Raw genomic sequence first — 26,705 nt, forward strand, 5'->3', positions numbered from 1 at the left:
GAAGACCAGATCAAGGGTGTTACCGTCCTTGTGTGTCTCAGAGGTTGAAAGCTGTGAAAGGCCTAGAGAGGTGGCTAGTGATAGAAGCTGGGATGCAGATGTGGAAATAGGGTTATTAATGGGGATGTTGAAGTCTCCCAGGATAAGGGTTGGAAGTTCTGAGGACATCATGAAGTGCGGCAGCCAGGCTGAAAAGTGGTCAAGGAAGTGGGTGGGTGAGTGAGCCTGGGGGCCGGTATATGACCGCTACTCTGAAGGAGAGGGGACGGAACAACCTGATGGTGTGGACCTCAAAAGAAGGGAATGAGAGTGATGGAACTGGGGGAATGACCTGGAAAGTGCATTGTGGGGACAGGAGTATGCCGACTCCACCACCATGTCTGTTTGTGGGTCTCGGGGAATGAGAGAATTGTAAGCCACCATAGGAAATGGCAGCAGGAGAGACAGTGTCAGAATCCTGAATCCAGGATTCAGTGAGGCCAACAGATTGAGAGTTGTTCAGAAAGCAGTTGTGTAGGAAAAATGATAATTACTTAGCGGTAATTTGATTTTCCAGAGCCATGACAGCACCGCACATGAGAAGGTACCCGCCCCCAGGAAACCTGTAGCAGAGACATAAGAAGGGGGGCGGCACCTCTCCCCTCAGTTTGTTTCAGAGTATGCAAGGTAACCGCCTTATTAGTTTACATACATTTTATATGACAGCGCTACTAATATTCCCCTTTCCCTTTAAATACATGTCTATATATACACATATATTTACACATCCAGATATAATTTTTAAAAACCTCTGGTGCACCACACAACCATCACCAAGATTGTTCCCGCCCTATGCGGTGCTGTCATGGCTCTGGAAAATCAAATTACCGGTAAGTAATTATCATTTTTTCCCTTCCTCATGACAGCACCGCACATGAGAGGAAAGATAGAATAGACTCCTAGGGTGGGACAACAGCAGACAACACTTTTCTCCCAAAGGCCAGATTTGAGGGCCCTAGGTCTAGTCTATAGTGTCGGAAGAAAGTGGATGGTGATGACCATACTGCTGCCTTACAGATCTGCTCAACTGAAGCATTTGCCCTTGCAGCCCAGGACGTGGCTATGGCTCTTGTAGAGTGAGCCGTTACACCCAGTGGGGGAGTCTGGTTTGAAGAAGAGTAAGCTAGTGCAATACCCATACGAAGCCATCGTGCAATCGTTGACTTTGAAGCTTTTTTACCCCTGTTTGTCCCCTGAAAGGAGACAAAAAGGGCTGAAGACTGTCGCCATGGTTTTGAGGCTTCTATATATTGAAGCAGGCAACGTCTGACATCTAAACAATGGAAGGTTTCCTCTTCCTGGGATTTGGGTTTCGAACAAAACGAGGGCAAAATTATCTCCTGCTCCCTGTGGAATTTGGAATTTACCTTTGGTAGGAAGGCTGGATCAGTTTTTATGATCACTATCATCCAAAAAGGTGGTATATGGTGGATTTACAGATATCGCCTGCAGCTCGCAAACACGACGAGCTGAGGTTAGGGCCACCAGGAGTACTGTGTTAAGTGTCAGCGCCTTTATTGGGATGGAAGCAATCGGTTCGAATGGAGATGCTGTTAGTGCCCTTAATACTAAATTTAGATCCCAGGGAGCTACCTTAGGTGTTAATTTTGTGGGCCTGGATGTGAAGGAGGCCCGAATGAATCTATAGATCCATGGGTGATCTGCCAGTTTTTGATCAAACAATGCACCCAGGGCCGATACCTGCACTTTTAAGGTGCTTGTGGATAGTCCTTTTTCCAGCCCTTTCTGGAGGAACTCCAGGATCTCCTTTATTGGTATTTTCTGGGCTGTTCTAGTCAATTGTCGGCCCGTGAACTGTAAGAATTTTTCCCAAATTATTTGGTATTTTCATGAAGTTACCTCCTTCCTGCTAGCGAGCAGGCTGGTTACTAACGGGACTGAGAACCCTTTTGCTAGAAGGAGTCCCCTCTCAAGTTCCACGCAGTGAGGTGCAGCCCGTGAACCCTGGGTTGTTCCACTTGGCCCTGGTATAGCGGATTCGGGGTATCTAGGAGGATCCATAGGTCCGAGATAGACATGCGTCTGAGCCATGTGAACCATGCCCTTTTTGGCCAGAAGGGCGCAATCAGGATTATTCGAGCTTTTTCCTGCCGGATCTTTTTTAAGACTACTGGAATCAATGCCAACGGGGGGGGAACGCATATGCCAGGTGAAATTTCCACCGGTGTAGTAGCGAATCCACCCCCTCTGGCCGCTCTCTTGGATTTAGGGAGTAGAACCTGTCCACTTTCCGATTTTCCCTGGTGGCAAACAAGTCTACTTCTGGTGTGCCCCAGGCAGCGCAGATTTCCCAATATTTTTTGACTTACGGACCATTCTCCCTGGTGTAGTACATGACGGCTTAAATAATCGGCCAGATAATTGTCTGCCCCCTTTAAATGTGTACCCGATAAGGATAGAATATTGTTTTCTGCCCAAGCGAGTAATTCCCTGGCCTCTGCCATAAGGGTTGCCGACCTTGTACCCCCTTGTCTGTTTATGTATGCTATGACCGTGCTGTTGTCGGATAATATGGTGACATGTTTCACTTGTACTTTTTGCTTTATTCTTGTGACTGTACGGGAGTTAATTTGGATTTTTTCAGATTGATCATCCAGCCTAACCTGGTTAATATCTCCAGGACCCTTGTAACTGCATCTTCGCAATTTTCCCTGCTGTTTGCTATAACCAGGAAATCATCTAGATAAGGTACTGACAGGATATTTTCCCTTCTTATAAAGGACGCTACTTCCCCGATGATTTTCGTAAATATACGCGGGGCTACTGATACCCCGAAGGGTAGGCACCGGTACTGTAGATAAGTGGGGATTTGAGCAATCTCTACTTCCAGTCTCAGATATTGTTGGTGTTCTTCCCATATTGGGACATGGTAATAGGCATCGGTAAGATCTATTACTGCCATGTAGCAACCTGGGTCGAGTAGCTTTACTGCTGACCCCAAGGTCTCCATTTTGAATTTTTCTGTTCTGATATATTGGTTCAGGGCTTTGAGATTGAATATTGTTCTTAGTGACCCATCTGGTTTTGGCGTGAGGAACAGAGTACTGTAAAACCCTTTCCCTTTCTGATGACATGGTACTTTTATAAGTACCTCTTTTTGAATGAGGAGCTGGATCTCCTTTTCTAATGTAGCCTGATTCTTCTTGGCTACCCGGGTCACTTTTAGTCTTTGAGGAGGAAGGGTTAGAAAACTGAGTCGTAGGCCCTCGGCCAACAGGTTGGTTACCCACTTTGAGGTGGGCAATGCTACCCACTGATGGACAAAGAATCGAAGCCTTCCCCCAACCGCCCTGGCGTCATTGCTTGGTATCGGGTCTCGGGGTGGTTCTACTAAAGAGGAAACCTCTCTTCTTCCCCTCCAGGGCCTACCCCGCGTGGTTCTATCGTCTGGCCGTCCTCGGCTCCCTCTATTCCCTGTTCCACGAAAGGACGAGTGAGCCTCAGTCCACCGACGCCCAGGGAAGGGGGTTGGAAACCGTTTTTTCTTATCTGATGCTTTTTCCAAAATTTCGTCCAGTGCTTTTCCAAATAAGTATTGGCCCTCACAGGGGACGGCACAGAGTTTAACCTTTGACTGGAAATCTGCCGACCAGTTTTTTAACCAAAGTGCTCTGCGGCCTGAATTAGAAAGGGCGCATGCACGGGCGGCACCTCGGACGGAATCTACTGCGGCGTCAGCCAGGAATCCTGCTGCTTTCTGTAGGAAAGGTATTGCCTCCAGCAGTGTCTCCCTTGGGCATTTATTCTTAATTTGGTCACCTAATTCGTCTAACCACCTGACCATAGCACGTGCCGTAAAAGTGGCAGCCACCCCTGGTTTAAACGACCAAGCTGATGCTTCCCAAGCAGCTTTTAGAAAAGCGTCTGCTTTCTTGTCAAGGGGGTCTTTTAGGGCGCCCATATCTTCAAATGGCAATGCTATCCCTTTGGATGTACTAGCAATGGCGGCATCTAGTCTGGGTGCCTTTTCCCATTTATCGCATACCTCCTCATCAAACGGGTATTTTCGTTTGAGCGCCTGCGGTATGGACATTTTTTTGTTGGGTTTTTTCCACTCTCTCTTGATTAAATTTAGCAGGTTATCATGGAAGGGAAAAACCCTTCGCTTTTCCCCCTCAAGATTGCTAAACATAGCATCTTGAATTGATTTAGGCTCTTTTGGTGTCTCAAGTCCCATTGTGGACCTTACAAGTTTTAGCAATTTCCCAATGCCCTCTGATAGAAAATATGGACGCCCCTTTTCCTCGTCCGAGGAGTCTAGGTCTGAATCCGAGGCCCCTATCTCCCCTTGCTCTTCCTCAGACTCAACATCAGTAGTTATCTCTGTGGGAGGCAGTGGGGGCGGGGGTGAGGCAGGCGTTATATCGGTGCTATGTGTGGCCTGCTCTTTTATTTCCTCTTTCCCCGTTGACTTTACTTGATCCCGGATCATAGCTTTAATGCTTTGGAGCAGGGATGGTGACTCTTCGGCCACTGTCTTTTTAATGCACGAGCGACAGAGTCGCTTGTCATACGTTTTATCTAGGGCCTTTTTACATAACGCACATTCTTTGTTCTTTTGTTTGGATGTGGCCTTTCCCTACAGAAAACATACACAGGGCCTTTGTTAATATATTGTGCTGCCTTACAAAGGCACTCACCCGGCCCTCTGGGTACCCCGGCAGCTGGTGGCTTTTCCTCCTGGACTTGCTCTCCAACTTCAGGATCCATTCCGTTCTGCTGCTGGCTATACGTGGAGCCTGTGTGCAGCCTCTCTGGGACCAGTGACATCTGCCACGACTCCCTTCTTATGGAGGAGCGGTGCGCGCCTCTGGGACTGCTCCCGCCCGGAAGTGCCCAGTACACCTCTCCCCCGGCGTGCGACGTCACTTCCGGTGCGACCCCGGAAGCCGTCGCCACTCAATCGGCGCCAGCGTCATGGTGGCCACGCCTCCCCCGGCCCTGCCTCCCACTGGAGCGGCCGCCGGGGAGTCACAGGAGGAGGACGCCATTTGCAGCGCCCACAAGCTGAGCTGACAGGCGCGCGCGACCACGCCCCCTGACGCTCTCTCCCCCCGGACCTCGGCCTCCCGACCGGATCATCAGAGAGGGATACCTCCAAGGTACCACTCTGCCCCAGGCACCCGCCTACAAGAAACAGGAAACCAAACTGAGGGGAGAGGTGCCGCCCCCCTTCTTATGTCTCTGCTACAGGTTTCCTGTTTCCTGGGGGCGGGTACCTTCTCTCATCTGCGGTGCTGTCATGGGGAAGGGAAAAGGAAGCTTGTTACAAACAGACCATGGATTCCAGAGGGCACAATTAAAAGATGGAGATGAGGGAGTGCAAGTAATATTAATTAATTATTATGGTTTCGATACGAGGTAGGGTAGGGGTTGGGGGATGGTGGACCAGGGTTGGGGGGAGATGTCCCCTGAAATCAGTTGGAGTAGGAAGATAAAGAGCAAATAGTTGTTGGAATTGTAAGTAGTTTATTTCTGCGATGTGTTTGGGCAAGATGGGATGAGGTTTCTCAGGAAGTTGAGGAGTGCATACACATCAGACTCATACACATCAGCCCCTCTATACTTCCCTCTCCCATGTACAGATCTGTACATGGGAGAGGGAAGTATAGAGGGGCTGGTGTGTATGAGTCGTGATGGAGGGGGGATGGGGTGGTGAATGTGGATGGCAAGGGAACACAGGAGGATAGAAATAAAGCACATGGTTAAAGGGGAAAGCAAAGTGTGAGTTACCTGATTCCTGCCCTGATTAACTGCCATGGATAACTGCTGTTTTCTTGATGCTTTGCTTATGGGATGCTTGCGTGCTGCACCCCACACTGCATGCTTCCCCTTAGGAACTACTACATATATAGGCCACACTGCAGGGTCAGGAGAGAGGGATTGTGGGAGCTGGTTGGGTATAATTTGGCAGCTGGGGCAAGCACACTAGGGGGTGGTTAGATGATCAAAGGCACTAGACCAGGCTGTGTCATATGCTATAGCACCTTCCACCTGATAAGCTCTAGAGAGGCCCCAGTCATGGATCTAAAGCAGTAAGTATTACATACATACACCAAACAGATCAAGGAAGCATAATGCCATAAAATACAAATTGCTTTATTGAAATACATACAGCAGACATGAACATACTAAAAAGAGATAGATATATCGATGGATATCACAAATACAAGTGTGCTAATCGTGTAAAAGTATACACAAAAAATGATACACCAAAAATGAAATATAGTATATTATTATAGGCAGCATATTTATAAATACTTAGTATTTTGGCCATACTATATGTTACGCTTCTTGACTATGCATGTTTGTTTAGCGTTACTGGTATGATAATGGGTCAAAATATATACCTCTTTAAGACTTGGTTTCTTGTCTAAGCTATTATAGCAGTGTCGTGCATTGAATTTGACCATATCCTACATTATCTGCTGAGGGCTTTCCTCCTCATGTAGGGCATACATTTTGGTAATGTCTATCACATTGTCATGTAATATTGGATGCTTTCAGTATTTTTGCCTGTTAGTATCACTATTGCAGTAGACCACAGTCTATCTGCTTATGAATGTACATGTTTTGCATACCCCTTATGACTTATACTGATGCACTTTGTTGTGATTTTTTGATATTTCATTTTGGTGTATCATTTTTTGTGTATACTTTTACACGATTAGCACACTTGTATTTGTGATATCCATCGATATATCTATCTCTTTTTAGTATGTTCATGTCTGCTGTATGTATTTCAATAAAGCAATTTGTATTTTATGGCATTATGCTTCCTTGATCTGTTTGGTGTATACATTAGTTGGGAAGTGCCATGTTTTTTCAGGCCCTAGTTGTGGAAATAAGTATTACATACAGTGCAACAAATGAATTATAGCAAAGCTTTAGCAAGCACATTAAAATATGCAGCAAAATGGTAAAGCAGCAGAAGACAGACAGCAAGCAGAAGTATGGAGTTGTACCATTTGGATATATTGCATCAGAAAATAGAGGCAGCAGAGGTGGGAAGTTGTACCATTCAGGCTGCTTGCTAGCAGTGAATGGAGTAAATACATGCAGGGTGGATCAGTTGATGAACATTTGGATATATTGCTAACATTTCCCATATATTTACTTTACATCAGCACAATTTTGGAACCAAATTTTTTTTTTCTTAAGAAGTTATAAGGGTTAAAAGTTGACCAGCGATTTCTCATTTTTACAATACCATTTTATTTTTAGGGACCACATCACATTTGAAGTCACTTTGAGGGGTCATATGATAGAAAATACCCAAAAGTGACACCATTCTAAAAACTGCACCCCTCAAGGTACTCAAAACCACATTCAAGAAGTTTATTAACCCTTCAGGTGCTTCACAGGAATTTTTTGAATGTTTACAAAAAAAAAAAAAAAAAAAATGAACAAATTTTTTTCCCCAAAAAATTTAATTCAGGTCCAATTTTTTTTACCAAGGGTAACAGGAGAAATTGGACTACAAAAGGTATTTTGCAATTTGTCCTGAGTACGCTGATATCTGATATGTGTGGGGGGGACCACTGTTTGGGCACATGGCAGAGCTCGGAAGGGAATGAGCGCCGTTTGACTTTTTCAACGCAAAATTGGCTGGAATTGAGATCGGGCGCCATGTCACATTTGGAGAGCCCCTGATGTGCCTAAACAGTGGAAACCCCCCCATAAGTGACACTATTTTGGAAACTAGACCCCCTAAGGAACTTATCTAGATGTGTGGTGAGCACTTTGAACGCCCAGGGCTTCACAGAAGTTTATAACGCCCAGTCGTGAAAATAAAAAGAAAAAATCATTTTTTCCACAAACATGACCTTTTAGCTCCCAATTTTTTTATTTTCCCAAGGGTAACAGGATAAATTGGACCCCAAGAGATGTTCTCCAATTTGTCCTCAGTACGCCGATACCCCATATGTGGGAGAAAACTACTGTATGGGCACACGTTTGGGCTCAGAACGGAAGTAGTGACATTTTGGAATGCAGACTTTGATGGAATGATCTGCGGGTGACATGTCGCATTTGGAGAGTCCCTGATGTGCCTAAACTGTGGAAACCCCACACAAATGACCCCATTTTGGAAATCAGTTGTTGTCCAATTTGTCCTGAGTACGCTGGTACCCCATATGTGGGGGGGGGGGACCACTGTTTGGGCGCATGGCAGAGCTTGGAAGGGAAGGAGCACTGTTTGACTTTTTCAGCACAGAATTGGCTGGAATTGAGATCAGACGCCATGTTGCATTTGGAGAGCCCCTGATGTGCCCAAACAGTGGAAACCCCCAATTCTAACACCAACCCTAACGCCAACACACCCCTAACCCTAATCTCAGCCATAGCCCTAACCCTAATGGGAAAATGGAAATAAATACATTTTTTTAATTTTATTATTTTTCCCTAACTAAGGGGGTGATAACGGGGGGTTTGATTTACTATGTATGGCGGTTTTTATGTTTGGCGGCTGTCATACGCTAAAAGACGCTTTTTAATGTAAAAATAGTTTTTGCAGCACCACATTTTGAGAGCTATAATTTTTCCATATTTTAGCCCACAGAGTCATGTGAGGTCTTATTTTTGCGGGATGAGTTGACGTTTTTATTGGTACCATTTTCGGGCATGTGACATTTTTTGATCGCTTTTTATTCCGATTTTTGGGACGCAGAATGAACAAAAACCAGCGTTTCATGAATTTCTTTTGGGGGGTGCGTTTACACCGTTCCATGTGCGGAAAAATTGATAAAGCACCTTTATTCTTCGGGTCAGTACGGTTACAGCGATACCTCATTTATGTCGTTTTTTTATGTTTTGGCGCTTCTATGCAATAAAAACAATTTTATATAAAAAATAATTATTTTTGCATCGCTTTATTCTGCGAGCTATAACTTTTAAGTTTTTTCGTTGATGATGCTGTGTGGCGGCTCGTTTTTTTGCCGGACAAGATGATGTTTTCAGCGGTTCCATGTTTATTCATATCTGTTTTTTTTATCGCGCATTATTGCACTTTTTGTTCGGTGGTATGATGATAAAACATTGTTTTTTTGCTTTGTTTTTTTATTTTTTTTTAATGGGTTCACTAAAGGGGTTAACTAGAGGAACAGTTTTATAGGGCGGGTCGTTACAGACGTGCTCATACTAAATATGTGTACTTTTATTTTTTTTTTCCAAAAAATGAAATTATCAGGCAATATTTTTTTTTTTAATTTAGCGATTTTTTAAATATATTTTACACTTTTTTTTTTTTAACTTTATTACATTGTCCCAGGGGGGGACATCACTGTCATGTGTCAGATCGCTGATCTAACAGGTTGCACAGCACTCTGACAGATCAGCGATCTGACAGGCGCTGCTGCAGGCTTCATCCGTGACTGCACTCTGCAGGCACTGAGGAAGCCACCTCCCTGAAGGCCCCCACGGCCATATCGGATCCGGGGGCCTGCAGGGAGGAGGACCCTCGGAGCGACGCAGCACATCGCGTCGCTCCGGGGGTCTCAGGGAAGCACGGAGGGAGCCCGCTCCCTACACATTTCTCTCCTATGCCCCATGTTTGATCGCAGTGTGCCAGGGGTTAATGTGCCGGGGGTGGTCCGTGACCGCCCCGACACATAGTGCCGGGTGTCAGCTGTGATAATCAGCTGACACCCGGCCGCGATCAGCGGCGCTCCCCCCGTGAGTGCCGCTGATCGCGTTAGATGTACTATTCCGTCCTTGGGACTTAGGTCCCAGGTCACATGGACGGGATAGTACGTCTAATGTAGGAAAGGGGTTAAGGCACATTAGAGATTAATGACAAAATAAAATAACACACATTTTGTACCAAAGTCCCCTGTTCTTTAGCTGCACAAACTGTATTGCGGTACTTAACACAAGATTCATTTCTCATTGAATCCACTATAGGACACAAGCGTGGGTAAAGGGAAGGAGACCTAGGTGGGCCCTGCACCACAGATAACACGTCCCAGGGTGACCCAAAAAACAAAGCCCCGAAAAAAAGACAGAGAGAAGCATGACAGTACAGATAGTATGTAAGGCAAATACGGTAAAGGTGAGAAATATTGGACAAAGGAAATGAAAAGGTGGCAGACCCCCACAGGACCCACCCTAGCAAGCCATGAGAAGTGGAGAGAGGGGAATATCGGAGATCTTAGACTCATCTGACATCGGAGGGGCGCTGGGTCACAGCTATCTTGGCAGAACACGGATGGTGGAGGCTCCAACACTCCACTTGGCGGAAAGAGGACACATGATGAATTGGCATCCAATGAGGGCACTACTGAAAAGATGGAGGAAACCCACAACACCTAGAAGAAAACAAAGACATTTATTAAAGAAAAATCCTGCCTAAGTTGTACAAAAAGCCATGGCCGCCCCTCCCAATATTCACACCGTGATCTAATGCCCATCAGCAACAATGTACAAACAGAACATGAGGCTATTACTTTACATTCTGATCAGACTATGAAGCCCACTACCACATCACAGTGACAAAACCGGGGGTCCCTGGCCTTAAAGGGAATCTGTCACCCCATTTTTGGCCTATAAGCTGCGGCCACCGCCATCAGGGGCTTATCTACAGCATTCTGTAATGCATTCTGTAATGCTGTAGATAAGCCCCCGATGTAACATGAAAGAGAAGAGAAATGAGTCAGATTATACTCACCCTGGGATCCGGTCCAATGGGTGTTGCGGTCCGGCGCCTCCCATCTCCATACGATGCCATCCGCCTTCTTACTTCTGCAGTGGCTCCTGCGCAGGCGCACTGCTCTGCCCTGTTGAGAGCAGAGTAAAGTACTGCAGCACGCAGTCCCATGTGTGCAACATCACCCTCTTCTCCCCAGGCAGACTCCCAGCACGCAGTCCCATGCAAGCAACATCACCCCTTCTCCCCAGGCACACCCTCCCTCCAGCATGCACATGCAGCCCCATGCAAGCAACATCACCCCCTTCTCCCCAGGCAGACCCCCTTCCAGCATGCAGATGCAACCCCATGCAAGCAACATCACCCTCTTCTCCCCAGGCAGACTCCCAGCACGCAGTCCCATGCAAGCAACATCACCCATGTCTGACAGGATATCAGGACTCTTCAGACCTACAGATTCCCATCCCATTTCTGCTACTACATGTGGGGACAAATGACACCGCAAGAAACGACCTGGAAACCATCTGCAGAGACTTTGAAGACTTAGGCAAGAAAGTGAAAGAACTGGGAGCGCAGGTGGTCTTCTCTTCCATCCTCCCAGTGGGTGGCCATGGAACAAGGAGGTGGAAAAAGATTCTGCAGGTGAACAACTGGCTACGTCGATGGTGCAGTCAACAACGATTTGGATTTCTGGATCACGGAGTGAACTACTTATACGATGGACTACTTGCTAGAGATGGGGTGCACCTTACGAAGACTGGAAAGCATGTATTTGGAAGTCGCCTTGCTACACTTGTAAGGAGAGCTTTAAAATAGAACAACATGGGAAGGGAAGCAAAAGACCAGAAAAAGCCATACACCTGACAAATGCTATTGAGAACTCTGCTATTAGAAGTGGAAAGGAAGAACAAAGAGAAAAGAATCTAATTAATAAAAATATTGGAGAAAGAGAAACCAATCACAAACTAAAATGTTTCTATACTAATGCACAAAGCATGGGCAACAAACAAGGAGAATTGGAACTACTAACACAGGAAAAGAAATATGATGTCATTGGAATCACTGAAACTTGGTGGGACAATACACATGATTGGAATACAAGACTAGAAGGATACAACTTATTTACAAGAAACAGACTTGATAAACGAGGAGGGGGTGTCGCATTGTATGTTAGAAACGCGTATATCTGCACAGAGATTGAAGCTTCAGAGACTGGGAGTTCTGTGGAAACTGTTTGGGTAAGAATACAAGGACAGAACAATGGAAAGGACACCATTGTAGGCATTTACTACAGGCCGCCTGTGCAAGCTGAAGATATGGATGATCTCTTTATGCATCAAATGGCCAAGTTCTCCAAAAAATATGACATAGTTGTCATGGGGGATTTCAACTATCCAGACATTTGTTGGGAATCTCTCTCAGGCAAAACTAACATGTCAAGGAAATTCTTATCCTCTCTTGCTGACAACTTTATCTTCCAAAAGGTAAGGGAGAAAACAAGGGGAACTGCTACCTTAGATCTAATCCTTATAAACAGGGAGGAAATGGTTGAGGAGGTAAAAGTGGCTGGGACCCTAGGAGGTAGCGACCATGCTATTTTAGAATTTTGGATAACTAGAGGAGGAAGACCTGTGAAGACTCAGACGTCAAGGTTAGATTTCAGAAAGGCAGATTTTAAGGGATTCAGAAAGAGAATTGGAGGGATCCAATGGCTGGATATCCTTAAAGACAAAAATGTCCAGGAAGGATGGGAAATCTTGAAAAATGAAATTCTCAAAGCACAATTGTTAACAATTCCAAAAAGAGGGAAGAATAGGAAGCATTTAAGGAAGCCAGGATGGATGAACACAGAACTTAAGCACATGCTAAAAAGGAAGACAAAAATGTTTATAAAATGGAAAGAGGGAGGCATATCTAAAGATGAATATAATTCTGTCTGCAGAACCTGCAGGGAACAAATCAGATTAGCTAAAGCTGACAATGAATTGAGGCTTGCAAGAGATGTCAAAAGCAATAATAAATGATTTTGGTGATATGTCAAAAGTAAAAGTAAAGTCAAAGATGTTACAGGATTTTTACAGGATGAAAATGATGAAATGGTAAGACAGGATGTTGAGAAGGCCGAACTTTTAAATTCCTATTTTGCATCTGTTTTCTCTCAGAAAGGAAATGTAACATCAACTGTTCATCACTGTCCTTAGGGGAATAGAAGAATCCAGGATATCTATAAACAGAAAGATAGTGAGGAAACACTTAGCTAACCTAAATGAATTCAAGTCTCCAGGTCCAGATGAATTACACCCCAGAGTACTGAAGGAGATAGCAGAAGAAATTTTTGAACCCCTCTCCATAATCTTTGAAAATTCTTGGAGAACAGGAGAAGTCCCAGAAGACTGGAGAAGAGCAAATGTTGTTCCTATCTTCAAAAAGGGGAAGAAGGTGGACCCAGGCAACTATAGGCCGGTGAGTCTGACTTCTATACCAGGAAAGATCTTTGAACAAATTATTAAACAACATGTATGTCAGTACCTGGATAAGAATGAAGTGATTAAACAGAGTCAGCATGGGTTTGTAACTAATAAGTCATGTCAGACTAACTTAATTTCCTTCTATGACGGAATCACTGATTGGGTGGATCAAGGAAATGCTGTAGATATAGTATATCTTGACTTCAGCAAAGCATTTGACAAAATATCTCATACAATCCTTATTGAAAGTCTTAGTTACTCACCGGTTAACGGTATTTTTCGGAGTCCATGACAGCACCACCTGAGAGAGGGGATCCGCCCTTTAGGAACAGGAAACCTACAGATACAAAAAGGGTGGCACCTCTCCCACGCATCAGTTGGATTACAGAGCACAAGAGGACTTCCAAGGTTAATGCATGATTTATGTACAGTATTCTTTACAATTATAAACTTTTATCACCAGTGAGCATATACAAGAAATATAGACGTGCACACCCAAGTTAAACTAAAGGGAGGGAATATACGGGTGCTGTCATGGACTCCGAAAAATACCGATAACCGGTGAGTAACTAAGACTTTATTCGGTCGTCCATGACAGCACCACCTGAGAGAATTACAGAGAGTAATCACTACTTTAGGGGGGGGCTACAGCCTGCAGAACCCTGATACCGAAGGAGAGGTCTGCAGAAGCACCCAAGTCTAGCCTATAATGACTATAAAAAGTGCTCAGAGAGGACCAAGTGGCCGCCTTACAAATCTGGTCGATGGAGACTTCTGATCTCTCGGCCCACGAGGTCGCCACGGCTCTGGTGGAATGCGCCTTCAATTTCTCCGGAGCCACTCTACCTTTTGAGGTATAAGCTAACGAGATTGCTTCTCTAATCCATCTGACTAGTGTACTTTTGGACACCCTAAGACCTTTCCTAGGGCCCTGGTAGGAGACAAAGAGGGCATTGTCCTTCTTCCAAGGATCGGTAGCTGCTAGATACTCTAAGAGGCATCTCCTAACATCTAAAGTGTGTAGCTTCTCCTCTTTCTCATTAGTTGGCTTAGGGAGGAATGATGGAAGGACTATTTCCTGCGACCTATGAAAGCTGGAGGCTACTTTTGATAAATACGCTGGGTCAGGTCTAAGTATTACCCTATCCTCTTTTACCTGAAGAAAAGGTGGGCGCCTAGACAATGCCTGAATGTTGCTTACCCTACGGGCTGACGTTATGGCTATCAGAAAAGCTATCTTGAGGGACAGGCTCCTAATAGAGGCTGACGAGATGGGTTCAAATGGCACTTCTGTCACAGCTGTGAGGACTAGGTTCAAATCCCATGGCGTGAGTCTATTCTTTACTATTGGTCTGGACCTACTCGCTGCTTTGATAAACCTATTGACCCAGTAATTAGCCGCGATGTTGCAGCTAAAGAGGGCCCCTAAGGCAGATACCTGTACTTTAAGGGTACTGGTGGGGAGACCCAGGTCCAGCCCTTTTTGTAAAAATTCCAAGATCTGGCCTATAGGGACGGAATCATCAGTATTTATATTTGAGCTTTGGAGGAATCTTTTCCAAATTCTGACGTAAATCTTAGTTGTCACCACTTTCCTACTTTTTAGTAGAGTGTCAATTAGGTCTGGGGAGAAACCTTTACTTCTTAGCAGTGACCGCTCAAATTCCACGCCGTGAGATGTAGGCCAGCCACCTGAGGGTGGAAGACCGGGCCCTGGGACAGAAGGTCCGGGATGTCCGGGAGAACCCAAGGAACGTCTATCGACATGATCCTGAGGTTCGAGAACCATGCTCTTCTGGGCCAGAACGGGGCAATGACTATGACTCTTGCCTTGTCCTTCCTGATCTTCCTCAACACCAGAGGAAGTAGAGATAGGGGAGGAAAGGCATAGGCTAGCCTGAAGTCCCATTTTATCAGTAGCGCATCTACTGCCAGAGGAGTCTCCCTGGGATTTAGGGAGCAAAACTGTCTCGTTTTCGAGTTCTCTTTGGTGGCGAATAGATCCACCTCTGGTTGACCCCATCTCTGTACGATCTGAACAAAAATGGAGGTGTTTAAGGCCCACTCTCCTTGTTTTAACAGATTGCGGCTTAGGAAATCTGCCGCGACGTTTTCTTTCCCTCTTATGTGAAGAGCCGTGAGAGATAAAAAATGCCGCTCTGCTAGCTGGAATAACTGTCCTGCCACATTCATCAGAGTTTTGGATCGAGTTCCGCCTTGGTGGTTGATATAGGCCACGGCCACTCGATTGTCCGAGAGAACTCGTACGTGATGGCCCTGTAGATACATAAGGAGCTCTTTAGCTGCGTGTACTACCGCTGTCAATTCTTTCAAATTAGAAGACATTTGTATTTGATCCCGTTCCCATAGGCCCTGGACCAGAATTCCCTCCATATGCGCCCCCCAACCGGAAGGACTTGCATCCGTGGTGACCACGCGGGTAATGTTATACTCCCAAGGGACCCCTTTAGATAAGTTATTTCTTTCTAGCCACCATTCCAGGGACTCTATTGTGTTTCTGGATAAGGTCAGTCGACCTTCTAAGTTACCCCCAAGAATCCTCTGATACCACAAAACTTCGCCCTGTAGAGTTCTCGTATGAACTTGGGCCCACTGGACCGCGGGAATGCAGGACGAGAAGGAACCCAACAGGGACATGGCTTTCCTGAGGGACATGGAGGGGTTGTTGGAAGCGTTCAGGACCCGGCCATGCAGGTGCAGCAGCTTCTCTGGGGGCAGACGGCATTTCTGTTTTTTAGAATCTAGGGTTAGGCCTAAAAATTGTTGAATTTTTAAAGGCTGCAAACGGGATTTTTTGATATTAAGTAACCATCCCAACCGCTCTAGAGCCGCCGTTGTTTTCTGTAACTGATCTAAACATTGCTCGGCTGAACTGCCTATTATAAGGAGGTCATCTAGATAGGGAACGACTAGAATATTTAGCTCGCGCAGATGGGCCATCACCTCTGCCATCACTTTGGTGAATACTCGGGGTGCAACTGCCACCCCGAAGGGTAAGGCCGCGTACTGGAAGTGCTGGATTGACCCCTCCAACTGAACCGCCAGTCTGAGGAAAGGTTGGTGAGCTAGACATATGGGTATATGGTAGTACGCGTCTTTCAGATCTAGGACCACCATGAAGCAGTTTTGAAACAGCATTTTTATTGCGGTGTTAATTGTTTCCATTTTAAACGGTCGAACGACCAGACATTTATTGAGGGCTTTGAGATTAAATATAGCCCTAAATGAGTCGTCCGGTTTACGGACCAAGAACAGGGGGGAATAGAAGCCTTTCCCCCTCTCTTCCTCTGGAACTCTCGTCAGGACTTTTTTGTCCAGTAGCTCGAGGACCTCGGTCTCCAGGGCAGCTTGTTCTAGCGGGGAAGATTTGAGCGGAGTTACCTTGAACCGGTCTTGGGGAACGCAGGAGAACTCTAGGTGCAGTCCTGTAGCTATCACCCCCAGTATCCAGCTGCTATTTGAGATTCTGGCCCAGGCCGGGTAGAAGGCAGATAATCTTCCTCCTACCGGAGCCACTAGTCATTGGGGCGGTTTCTTATTATCCCGAGATGGACCTTCTTGGCGCCCCCCTCCTCCGAACATGAAGCCCGTACCTCTGGTTTTCTTGTTGTCCCATCTGTTCTGATCTCTGGCCTGCCTCCTGCGGGAATACCCTTTCCTAGAAAAGGGACGTCTCCAGGATGTATTCGGCAGACTCGGAAATTTCTTTTTCTCATCCCCGGCTTTCTCTAACAGTTCGTCTAGGACGGGGCCGAACAAGTATTCACCCTCACAGGGGATAGAACAGAGACGGGACCTGGCTTGGATATCTCCCGGCCAGCATTTCAACCAGAGGGCTCTTCGGGCCGAATTAGACAAACTTGCAGACCTGGCCGCCATTCTTACAGAGTCTGCCGAGGCATCTGCCAGAAAGGCAGCAGCATTCTGGATAATTGGAAGAGACTTACGGATGGAAGCTCGCGAGGTCCCATCCTTTAGCTGGGAGTCCAATTGATCCAGCCAAACCATCATGGATCTGGCTGCGCACGTGGCTGCTATTGCTGGCCTTAGGGCGCCTGCTGACATCTCCCAAGTGCCCCTTAAAAAGGAATCTGCCTTTTTATCTAGGGGATCTTTAAGGGAGGCCATATCGTCGAATGGTATAGATGATTTTTTGGAGGCCTTAGCTACCGCTGCATCCAGCTTGGGGGCCTTATCCCATCGACTTACTATTGGGTCCTCAAAGGGGTACCTTCGCTTGAAAGCAGGCGGCATAGAACCCCTTTTTTCCGTTTTTTTCCACTCCCTGTCTATCAGGTTCTGGACTTTTTCGTTTAATGGAAAAGTCCTTTGCTTTCTGGGGTCTAGACCCCCGAACATAATGTCCTGAGCAGACAGTTCTGTCTTTTTTTCCTCTACCCCCATGGTTGACCTTATGGTTTTAATTAATTTATCCATACGGTCCAAGGGAAAACAAAACCGGCTGGAATCCTCTTCGGAGGAAGAAGAGGAGGCCGAGGACTCTGAGGAGATATCTTCCCTCCTAGGGCCGACTGAAGATTCTGAGCCTGAAACACTAGCCCGTCTTCTTTTAGAAGAATCTTCTTTTGATAGAGCTTTTATTTCAGTCCTGATTAATTGCCTCAGGTCCGTAGCGAAGCTTGGAGCTTCTTCCGCTACCTGCATAAATAGGGAAGAGTGTAAGAGTCTGATACTCCACTCACGTTCTACCCCTCATCTCCGTCCCTACCGTCTGTCTCACGCAAGACTGACATAATCTCTTAGGGTGACCATCTGGTAAGGGGCAACTACAGAGGGCACATTCCTTGTGCTTCTGTTTCCCTGTGGCCTTCTTTCCCTGAGAATCAAAAAATATAAAGGGACACTGCATCAGGGTACATTCTCGCAGATCTCTTACCCTTGCAGACGAGGATAGGTACCGGATCACGGGGGGCTGCAGCAGGATCCTTTGGCCTAGAGGAACTACTGTGGCTCTGTCCACTTCCCTCCTTCCGCCTCTTAGGCTGGTCACTGGGGTGCTTTGCCACGGGCTGCACCTCCTGTGGGTCCATGGGGGCTTCTGTTGTGTCCATCGCTGGGCCTCCAGAAGCACCTCAGCAGCAATGCCTTCTGTCTTAAGAAGGCTTCCCCTCCGGATCAGCAGGAACTCCGTCCGGTGTTCGGGCCCCCCATTGGACCGCTCTGCGATCCTCCCCCTCCCCTTCAGGCCCGCCAGGCGGCGGGCGCGCATCGGCGCGTGTCCACAACAACCGGAAGTCGACCGGCATCCGACTTCCGGTTTCGGCGCTAGGCCCCGCCGCGTCACTTCCGCCGCGCGCGGGGACGCGCGGCAAGGGGCTAGCACTGCGCCGCCGGCTCGGAACCGTCGCTCCCTTTGTGGGACACCGCCGGCGGCGTCCGCCCGAACGGACCGCTCCGGGGAAAGGAGACACAGGGGGACCCCACTTACCTCACCGGTCCCATGGAGAAGGCATCCGCCGGACCCTGTCTCCGCCTGCTCTTACCACTGCCGTGGAAATCCTACCCGGACCCACCGTGGCGCATCCAGGGCTCCCAGCGAGACCGAGGTAGGAGAACCCCCCGCTACCTGAGTCGGTCCGCTGGCCTGGGACTTCAGTTATCCATGACGGACGATCTGTAGGGAGTTCTGTCCTTGTTAGGAACAGGAAACCAACTGATGCGTGGGAGAGGTGCCACCCTTTTTGTATCTGTAGGTTTCCTGTTCCTAAAGGGCGGATCCCCTCTCTCAGGTGGTGCTGTCATGGACGACCGAATAAAAAATGACTAAGTATGGAATTGACAAGGCAACTGTTAGGTGGATTCATAACTGGCTTAGTGATCGGACCCAGAGAGTGGTCGTAAATGGCTGCACATCCAGTTGGAAGAATGTCTCAAGTGGGGTACCACAGGGCTCTGTCCTGGGCCCTGTATTGTTCAACATCTTTATCAACGATTTAGATGAAGGAATTGAGGGTAAACTGATTAAATTTGCTGATGACACAAAGCTAGGAGGGATAGCTAATACTAGAGAAGAGAGAGAGAGGATTCAAAAAGATATAAATAAACTGTAGCAGTGGGCAGCAACTAACAGAATGGTTTTTAACAGGGAAAAATGCAAAGTACTACATCTGGGCAATAAAAATGAAAAAAGCATATACAGAATGGGAGGAATAGGCCTAAGCAACAGCACATGTGAAAAAGACTTGGGTATACTAATAGATCACAGACTGAATATGAGTCAACAGTGTGATGCAGCAGCAAAAAAGGCAAATGCAATTCTAGGATGTATTAACAGAAGCATACAGTCTAGATCACGTGAAGTCATTATTTCCCTCTACTCCTCTTTGGTCAGACCTCATCTGGAATATTGTGTCCAGTTTTGGGCACCACATTTTAAAAAAAGACATCAACAAACTGGAGCAAGTTCAGAAAAGAGCAACCAGAATGGTGACCGGTCTGCAAACCCTGTCTTATGAGGAAAGGTTGCAGGATTTGGGACTTAATAGCTGTCTACAGATATCTAAAGGGCTGTCACATTGTAGAAGGATCATCTTTATTCTCATTTGCACAAGGAAAGACTAGAAGCAATGGGATGAAACTGAATGGGAGGAGACAGATTAGATATTAGAAAAAACTTTTTGACAGTTAGAGTGGTCAATGAGTGGAACAAGCTGCCACGAGAAGTGGTGAGTTCTCCTTCAATGGAAGTCTTCAAACAGAGGCTGGACAGACATCTGACTGGGATGATTAAGTGAATCCTGCTTTGAGCAGGGGGTTGGACCAGATGGCACAGGAGGTCCCTTCCAACTCTACGATTCTATGAATCTACCCCTTCTCCCCAGGCACACCCTCCCTCCAGCATGCACATGCAGCCCCATGCAAACAACATCACCCCCTTCTCCCCTTGCAGACCCCCCCAGCATGCACATGCAGCCCCATGCAAGCAACATCACCTCCTTCTCCCCAGGCAGACCCCCCTCCAGCATGCAGATGCAACCCCATGCAGCATCACCCCTTCTCACCAGGCAGACCCCCTTCCACCATGCACATGCAGCCCCATGCAGCATCACCCCTTCTCACCAGGCAGACCCCCTTCCACCATGCACATGCAGCCCCATGCAAGCATCATCACCTCCTTCTCCCCAGGCAGACCTCGTTCCAGCATGCAGCCCCATGCAAGCAACATCACCTCCTTCTCCCCAGGCAGACCCTCCAGCATGCACATGCAGCCCCATGCAAGCAACATCACCTCCTTCTCCCCAGGCAGACCCCCCAGCATGCACATGCAGCCCCATGCAAGCAACATCACCTCCTCCCCAGGGAGACCCCCCCAGCATGCACATGCAGCCCCATGCAAGCAACATCACCTCCTCCCCAGGGAGACCCCCCCAGCATGCACATGCAGCCCCATGCAGCATCACCCCTTCTCACCAGGCAGACCCCCCCCAGCATGCACATGCAGCCCCATCACCTCCTTCTCCCCAGACAGACCCCCCCAACATGCACATGCAGCCCCATGCAAGCAACATCACCTCCTTCTCCCCAGGCAGACTCGCAGCTCGTGCAGGAACATCCACTTAGCTGATCTGTGACTTCACATCCCTCCATGACAGCTGCAGCTTCCTCCTGTCTGCTCTACGGAGGAAGAGGCGCCGCCCCTTCTGATCACATGGGCATGACGTCACCACAGGTCCTTTAGCCTCTACAGATATCAGCGCTGTGTAAGGAGGAATCCGCGCCCACTGCTGACATCACAGTCATGTGACCGGCGCGTAGTGACGTCACGAGAACACGCGAGCGCCAGCGTCCCCCTCTGACCGCTAGTGTACCACGTGATCTGAATGGGGTATATATACCCCTGCGTAGCGCGCTAACCGCTATTTCCTCGGGGCAGCACAAGGGAAGGGAGGGAAAGGGGAGCAGCGGGCGTGTAACCGCGTAATGGCGCCGAGGTGACAGGAAATTGAGGCCCGAAATCTAATAGCACTCAATGACCGCGGCCTTTTAGTGAGACGCTGCGCCCATTACACAAGGGAAGGGAGGGAAAGGGGAGCAGCGGGCGTGTAACCGCGTAATGGCACCGAAGTGACAGGAAATTGAGGCAGGAAATCTAATAGCACTCAATGACCGTGGCCTTTTAGTGAGACGCTGCGCCCATTACACAAGGGAAGGGAGGGAAAGGAGAGCAGCGGGCGTGTAACCGCGTAATGGCGCCGAGGTGACAGGAAATTGAGGCCCGAAATCTAATAGCACTCAATGACCGCGGCCTTTTAGTGAGACGCTGCGCCCATTACACAAGGGAAGGGAGGGAAAGGGGAGCAGCGGGCGTGTAACCGCGTAATGGCACCGAAGTGACAGGAAATTGAGGCAGGAAATCTAATAGCACTCAATGACCGTGGCCTTTTAGTGAGACGCTGCGCCCATTACACAAGGGAAGGGAGGGAAAGGGGAGCAGCGGGCGTGTAACCGCGTAATGGCGCCGAGGTGACAGGAAATTGAGGCCCGAAATCTAATAGCACTCAATGACCGTGGCCTTTTAGTGAGACGCTGCGCCCATTACACAAGGGATGGAAAGGGGAGCAGCGGGCGTGTAACCGCGTAATGGCACCGAGGTGACAGGAAATTGAGGCCCGAAATCTAATAGCACTCAATGACCGTGGCCTTTTAGTGAGACGCTGCGCCCATTGCACAAGGGAAGGGAGGGAAAGGGGAGCAGCGGGCGTGTAACCGCGTAATGGCGCCGAAGTGACAGGAAATTGAGGCACGAAATCTAATAGCACTCAATGACCGTGGCCTTTTAGTGAGACGCTGCGCCCATTGCACAAGGGAAGGGAGGGAAAGGGGAGCAGCGGGCGTGTAACCGCGTAACGGCACCGAGGTGACAGGAAATTGAGGCCCGAAATCTAATAGCACTCAATGACCGTGGCCTTTTAGTGAGACGCTGCGCCCATTGCACAAGGGAAGGGAGGGAAAGGGGAGCAGCGGGCGTGTAACCGCGTAATGGCACCGAGGTGACAGGAAATTGAGGCCCGAAATCTAATAGCACTCAATGACCGTGGCCTTTTAGTGAGACGCTGCGCCCATTGCACAAGGGAAGGGAGGGAAAGGGGAGCAGCGGACGTGTAACCGCGTAATGGCGCCGAAGTGACAGGAAATTGAGGCCCGAAATCTAATAGCACTCAATGACCGTGGCCTTTTAGTGAGACGCTGCGCCCATTGCACAAGGGAAGGGAGGGAAAGGGGAGCAGCGGGCGTGTAACCGCGTAATGGCGCCGAAGTGACAGGAAATTGAGGCACGAAATCTAATAGCACTCAATGACCGTGGCCTTTTAGTGAGACGCTGCGCCCATTGCACAAGGGAAGGGAGGGAAAGGGGAGCAGCGGGCGTGTAACCGCGTAACGGCACCGAAGTGACAGGAAATTGAGGCACGAAATCTAATAGCACTCAATGACCGCGGCCTTTTAGTGAGACGCTGCGCCCATTGCACAAGGGAAGGGAGGGAAAGGGGAGCTGCGGGCGTGTGGCCGTGTAACGGCACCGAAGTGACAGGAAATTGAGGCACGAAATCTAATAGCACTCAGTGACCGTGGCCTTTTAGTGAGACGCTGCGCCCATTGCACAAGGGAAGGGAGGGAAAGGGGAGCAGCGGGCGTGTGGCCTCGTAATGACGCCGAAGTGACAGGAACACGAGTCCCCAGCTATCGTAGCAATCACTGCACGTGGCCTATTAGTGAGACGCTGCACTCCAGGGCGCCTGGTTTTCGGAGAGGGCCTGGTTTGGGGCCTCAGGCTCTCTCGCCATTTTCCTCTTCCTCTTGTGTAATTAGTGAACTAGCTCCGCACTACTTTGATTTTGTTGCTGTTTTCTCTTGATCTTGGTGTAGAGACAGTAGATGTGACCAGAGGGCAGGGTGGGTGCTTGTGGCTTTTACACACCTTTTTTTTTTTATTGATTTTCCCCCGATTCAGTCATAAAACGCAATTAGGAAAGAAATTAGGAAGTAATTGATGGAGGACAGAGGGGTCTGAAGCGCAAGTGCACATAAAGGCGAATACTGCTGAGAAGTGGCTATATAAACTTGTGTTAGGGTAGGGGTGATCGGGGCCCTGTCTGCCCTTTATGGCCTTTGATAACATTCTTCGTGTGCACTAATAGTTTTTCACCATTTTATGTTCCGGTGCATTTTGCTTATAATTTTGCACTATAAATAGACACCGTAGAAAGGGAATATTAGAGAGAGAGCAGGGACCGGGGCTGAGAGACAAATGCAGATAAAGGAATAATGCTCATCAGGGGCAATATACTGCACGCTAGTATAGACCATATGGAGTGAGCGTTGTTTGCACATACGAATGTCTCTGGTGACTGACTCAATATGAAACCCCGACCCTTGGTACGCATGTGTTGTGCAGCCTTGCCAGGTAGTGCCTTGGCTGATAGTGCAGGTAGGAGGCAGAGTCAGGGCCGAGCTTCAGCGCCTAGTGGTGGCTGCCTGTACACCACTGTGCACTTGGTCTGCACTCCACAGTAGCCAGCGTCTATTAGAGGCGTTTGCAGGTGCGACGCCATGAGCCTAGTGGGTCTAGAGAGGCTCTTACCCCGCGTCCTTGGGGCAGAGTCTTGTGACCGTACACTAGCGCTGACTCAGCTGTGCCCTGTGACAGTAAACGGTACGGCATCTGTGTTATGCGGTACTGTGGCTCTGTGAAGAGCAACAGAGCCCGTCGCTACTACATACTGGATGGCGTTTAACCCACGTGTGTCCAATGCGATACCGCCATTTAGTGTCCGCCATTACCGAGCCGCAGTTAACATCTCTGCACGGTGGACCCCGGGCTGTGAGCGCACCTTATTACCATCTTTATATTATTTGGTGCGTTCCACCAACCCTAACATACACATATATCCAGCAAAATCGAACATAGCACTGAAATTCTTCTTCCCCCTCCAACAAAGATGTCAGAATGTACACAGACGTGTGCGGCTAATTCATGATGTTAGAGAGCAATTACAATAATACCCAGTACAAACAGTACTGAGAGCTGTAATAAAGGGAATATAACCCTTTATCAGAAATCCAAGGCGTGTAAAGGTGCAATTAGTCACAGAAATACTCCGTACAAACAAAGTTAGTACTGGACATTAAATGATGGTGGACGTCCAGTGCCGCACAGGCGCTTATCTTTGGAGCGTGACTCAAGGCTTTATGCGCACTAAAGTATGAGGATCTCCATCTCCTGCTTTTTATAACAATGGCTTTATACTTTTTAAGGTGCCTTTTGTTTCTCTTTTTTTGGGATTAGCTCCAGTTTATCTCAGTCTTGTGCCACCATGAGTGAATTTTCTTTGCCCCTTTGTGTGTTCTGCTTTTGATTTTGTCTTAAAAACAGACACCTTAGAAAGGAAATATAAGATGGAAAAGCGTGTACGGGACAGGGTCAGAAGCCAAAAAAAAAAGGGACCTAGAGCACATAAATGTCGCTGTACATGAGCGAGTAGTAGGATAAGAGGTGATTGCACTTTCTGAGCAAACTAGTTTTGCGCCATTTTACGTTTAGGTGCGTTTTGCTAATAATTTTGAATTAAAAACACCCGGTGGAAAGGAAATATTGAAAATAGTGCAGTGACAGGCTGAAAGGCAAATTAACAAAATGAGGAATAATAATGCTCATAAGTGTCGCTATACATACATCTTGCAAGACAGGACATGGTGTTAAAATACAGCTGCCCCTCCAACAAAGACGTTAGAATGTGCACAGACGTGTGCTGCTAATTCATGGCGTTAAACTGGAAGGCAATCCCAAAAGTACCCAGTGCAAGCAATGTTAGCAATTCTAATAACATGATAGATTCCAGCCCTGCGCGTGCGCTTGTATTTTGGAGAGGGTGTTATTTGATTGCTTGCGCGTACACTAAGGTGTCTGTGTCTCCATCTCCCACTTTTTTTTAATTTGGGTTTAAGCACCGAGAATAAACTAATTTCTCATTTTTGTTTTGGTGCATTTTGCTCTTCATTTTTCAGTTTGTCTCAGGCTTGGGCATTATTAATATTTTACTTTTGCACTATGACTTAGTATTTTGTATTTTTTTTGCCCCTTTTATCTTCATTGGTGTATTTTCCTCTTGGTTTTTGGGATTAATATTTTTCCCCTTTATGTATTCTGATTTTGGCCAAAAAAACACCGTAGAAAGGAAATATATATAAAAAAAATACATGTAGATGGACTGGGCCTGAAGCTAAAAAATCAAATGCAGAAAATGTGCAAAACAGTATATGGTGCTGTAATACAGCTGCCCCAATAAAATACTTGTACTTGTGCAGACAGGCGTTGGTTTATCACATGTAGCAATTTAGCTGCAATATAGCAACAACTTGTAAATGAGATTAGAAAAGTTCTTGTTGCTTTCTGAGGACGCGTACATGGTACCTCCCAATCTTGTACATGTCTCAGTGGAGGACACCAGTCAGGCTCTGGACAGCAGATGATCCTTTAAAAATTCAGCAGTATGTCATATTTTCTCCTAATTTAATCAAAACTGCATCAATTTCTCAACCAATTGATCTACATTTCGTGCAGATAATGTATGTTAGACATCGTTATCTTGCCACTGAACAGGGGGAATCTTGAGCCATGTCCTCTGTGGTCTCCCATTCTTCTTCAGCCACAGAGGATCCTGCGCAGCAGAGATGTCAGTCCCAGCATTTGCTCAGGATAATGCTATGCATTTGGTTGCTGTTGCCACCCCAGGTTCAGCTATAGCATCCAGTATTAGTCAGCGGTGAGCAGACACTCCTGGGACTAAGTCCTGCTTTTCTCCATCGGAACATGCCTGTGAATCGATCGCTCATTGGTGGTCACCTGCTCAGGTCCTCCAGCAGCTCGGATTGGGCCATCAGCAAGGTCCCGGAAGGCTGCGGTTATAAAAGGATCGCACAGCCCTGCGCTAGTATAGACCATGTGGAGTGAGTGTTGCATGCATGTATGAATGTCTCTGGTGAAAGACTCATTATGAAACCCCTACCCATGGTATGCATGTGTTGTTCAGCCCTGCCAGCTAGTGCCTAGGCTGATAGTACAGGTAGGAGGCAGAGTCAGCGCCAAGTAGTGGCGTTTGCCAGCGCGACGCGATATGCCATCAGTACGCTAGAATCCCTAATAAGGGTGGTTAGTGGCGTTTGCCAGTGCGATGCTGTGTGCACTCAGTGCGCTAAATTTATTAGTCAGGATTCGTCCAGGCATCGCAGGTGTGACGTTGTGCGCTTCGTGGGTCTAGAGAGGCTCTTACCCCACGTCCTTGGGGCTGAGTCTTGAGACCGAACACTAGCGCTGATTCAGCTGTGCCCTGTGACAGTTAACAGGGTGCGGTATCTGTGCTCTGCAGTTCCGCGACTCTGAAGTAACAGCTCGTTGCAACTACACACCAGGTGGCGTTAAGCCCACGTGTGTCCAGTGCGATACTGCCATTTTGTGTCCGCCATTACCGAGCAGCAGTTAACATCTCTGCACGGTG

At 47.6% G+C, this 26,705-nt stretch overlaps 1 protein-coding gene across 15 annotated transcripts in view; it reads right to left on the bottom strand.

The window, feature by feature from the left end:
• Positions 1–20,876, bottom strand: part of LOC141069345 (uncharacterized) — a 95,696-nt gene extending 74,820 nt beyond the window's left edge. For 12 of the 15 annotated variants that reach the window (XR_012226552.1, XR_012226549.1, XR_012226553.1 and 9 more), the window contains exons 1-3: positions 20,724–20,874; positions 10,724–10,832; positions 10,164–10,364 (exon numbers count right to left, since the gene is read on the bottom strand). Coding sequence is in view for 5 of the 15 variants with exons in the window: in XM_073558822.1 (XP_073414923.1) it covers positions 10,164–10,364; positions 10,724–10,832; positions 20,724–20,764 (351 nt within the window). In the remaining 10 variants the exon portion in view is untranslated. Of the gene's footprint in view, positions 1–10,163; positions 10,365–10,723; positions 10,833–20,723 lie in introns of all 15 variants that reach the window. The other 3 variants (XR_012226550.1, XR_012226551.1, XM_073558820.1) reach the window with 2 other exon arrangements.
• Positions 20,877–26,705: the final 5,829 nt, after the last annotated feature.

Source organism: Dendrobates tinctorius, unplaced genomic scaffold (genome assembly GCF_039654945.1).
Source record: "Dendrobates tinctorius isolate UK_male_01 unplaced genomic scaffold, ASM3965494v1 ptg000259l, whole genome shotgun sequence".
NCBI lineage: Eukaryota > Metazoa > Chordata > Amphibia > Anura > Dendrobatidae > Dendrobates > Dendrobates tinctorius.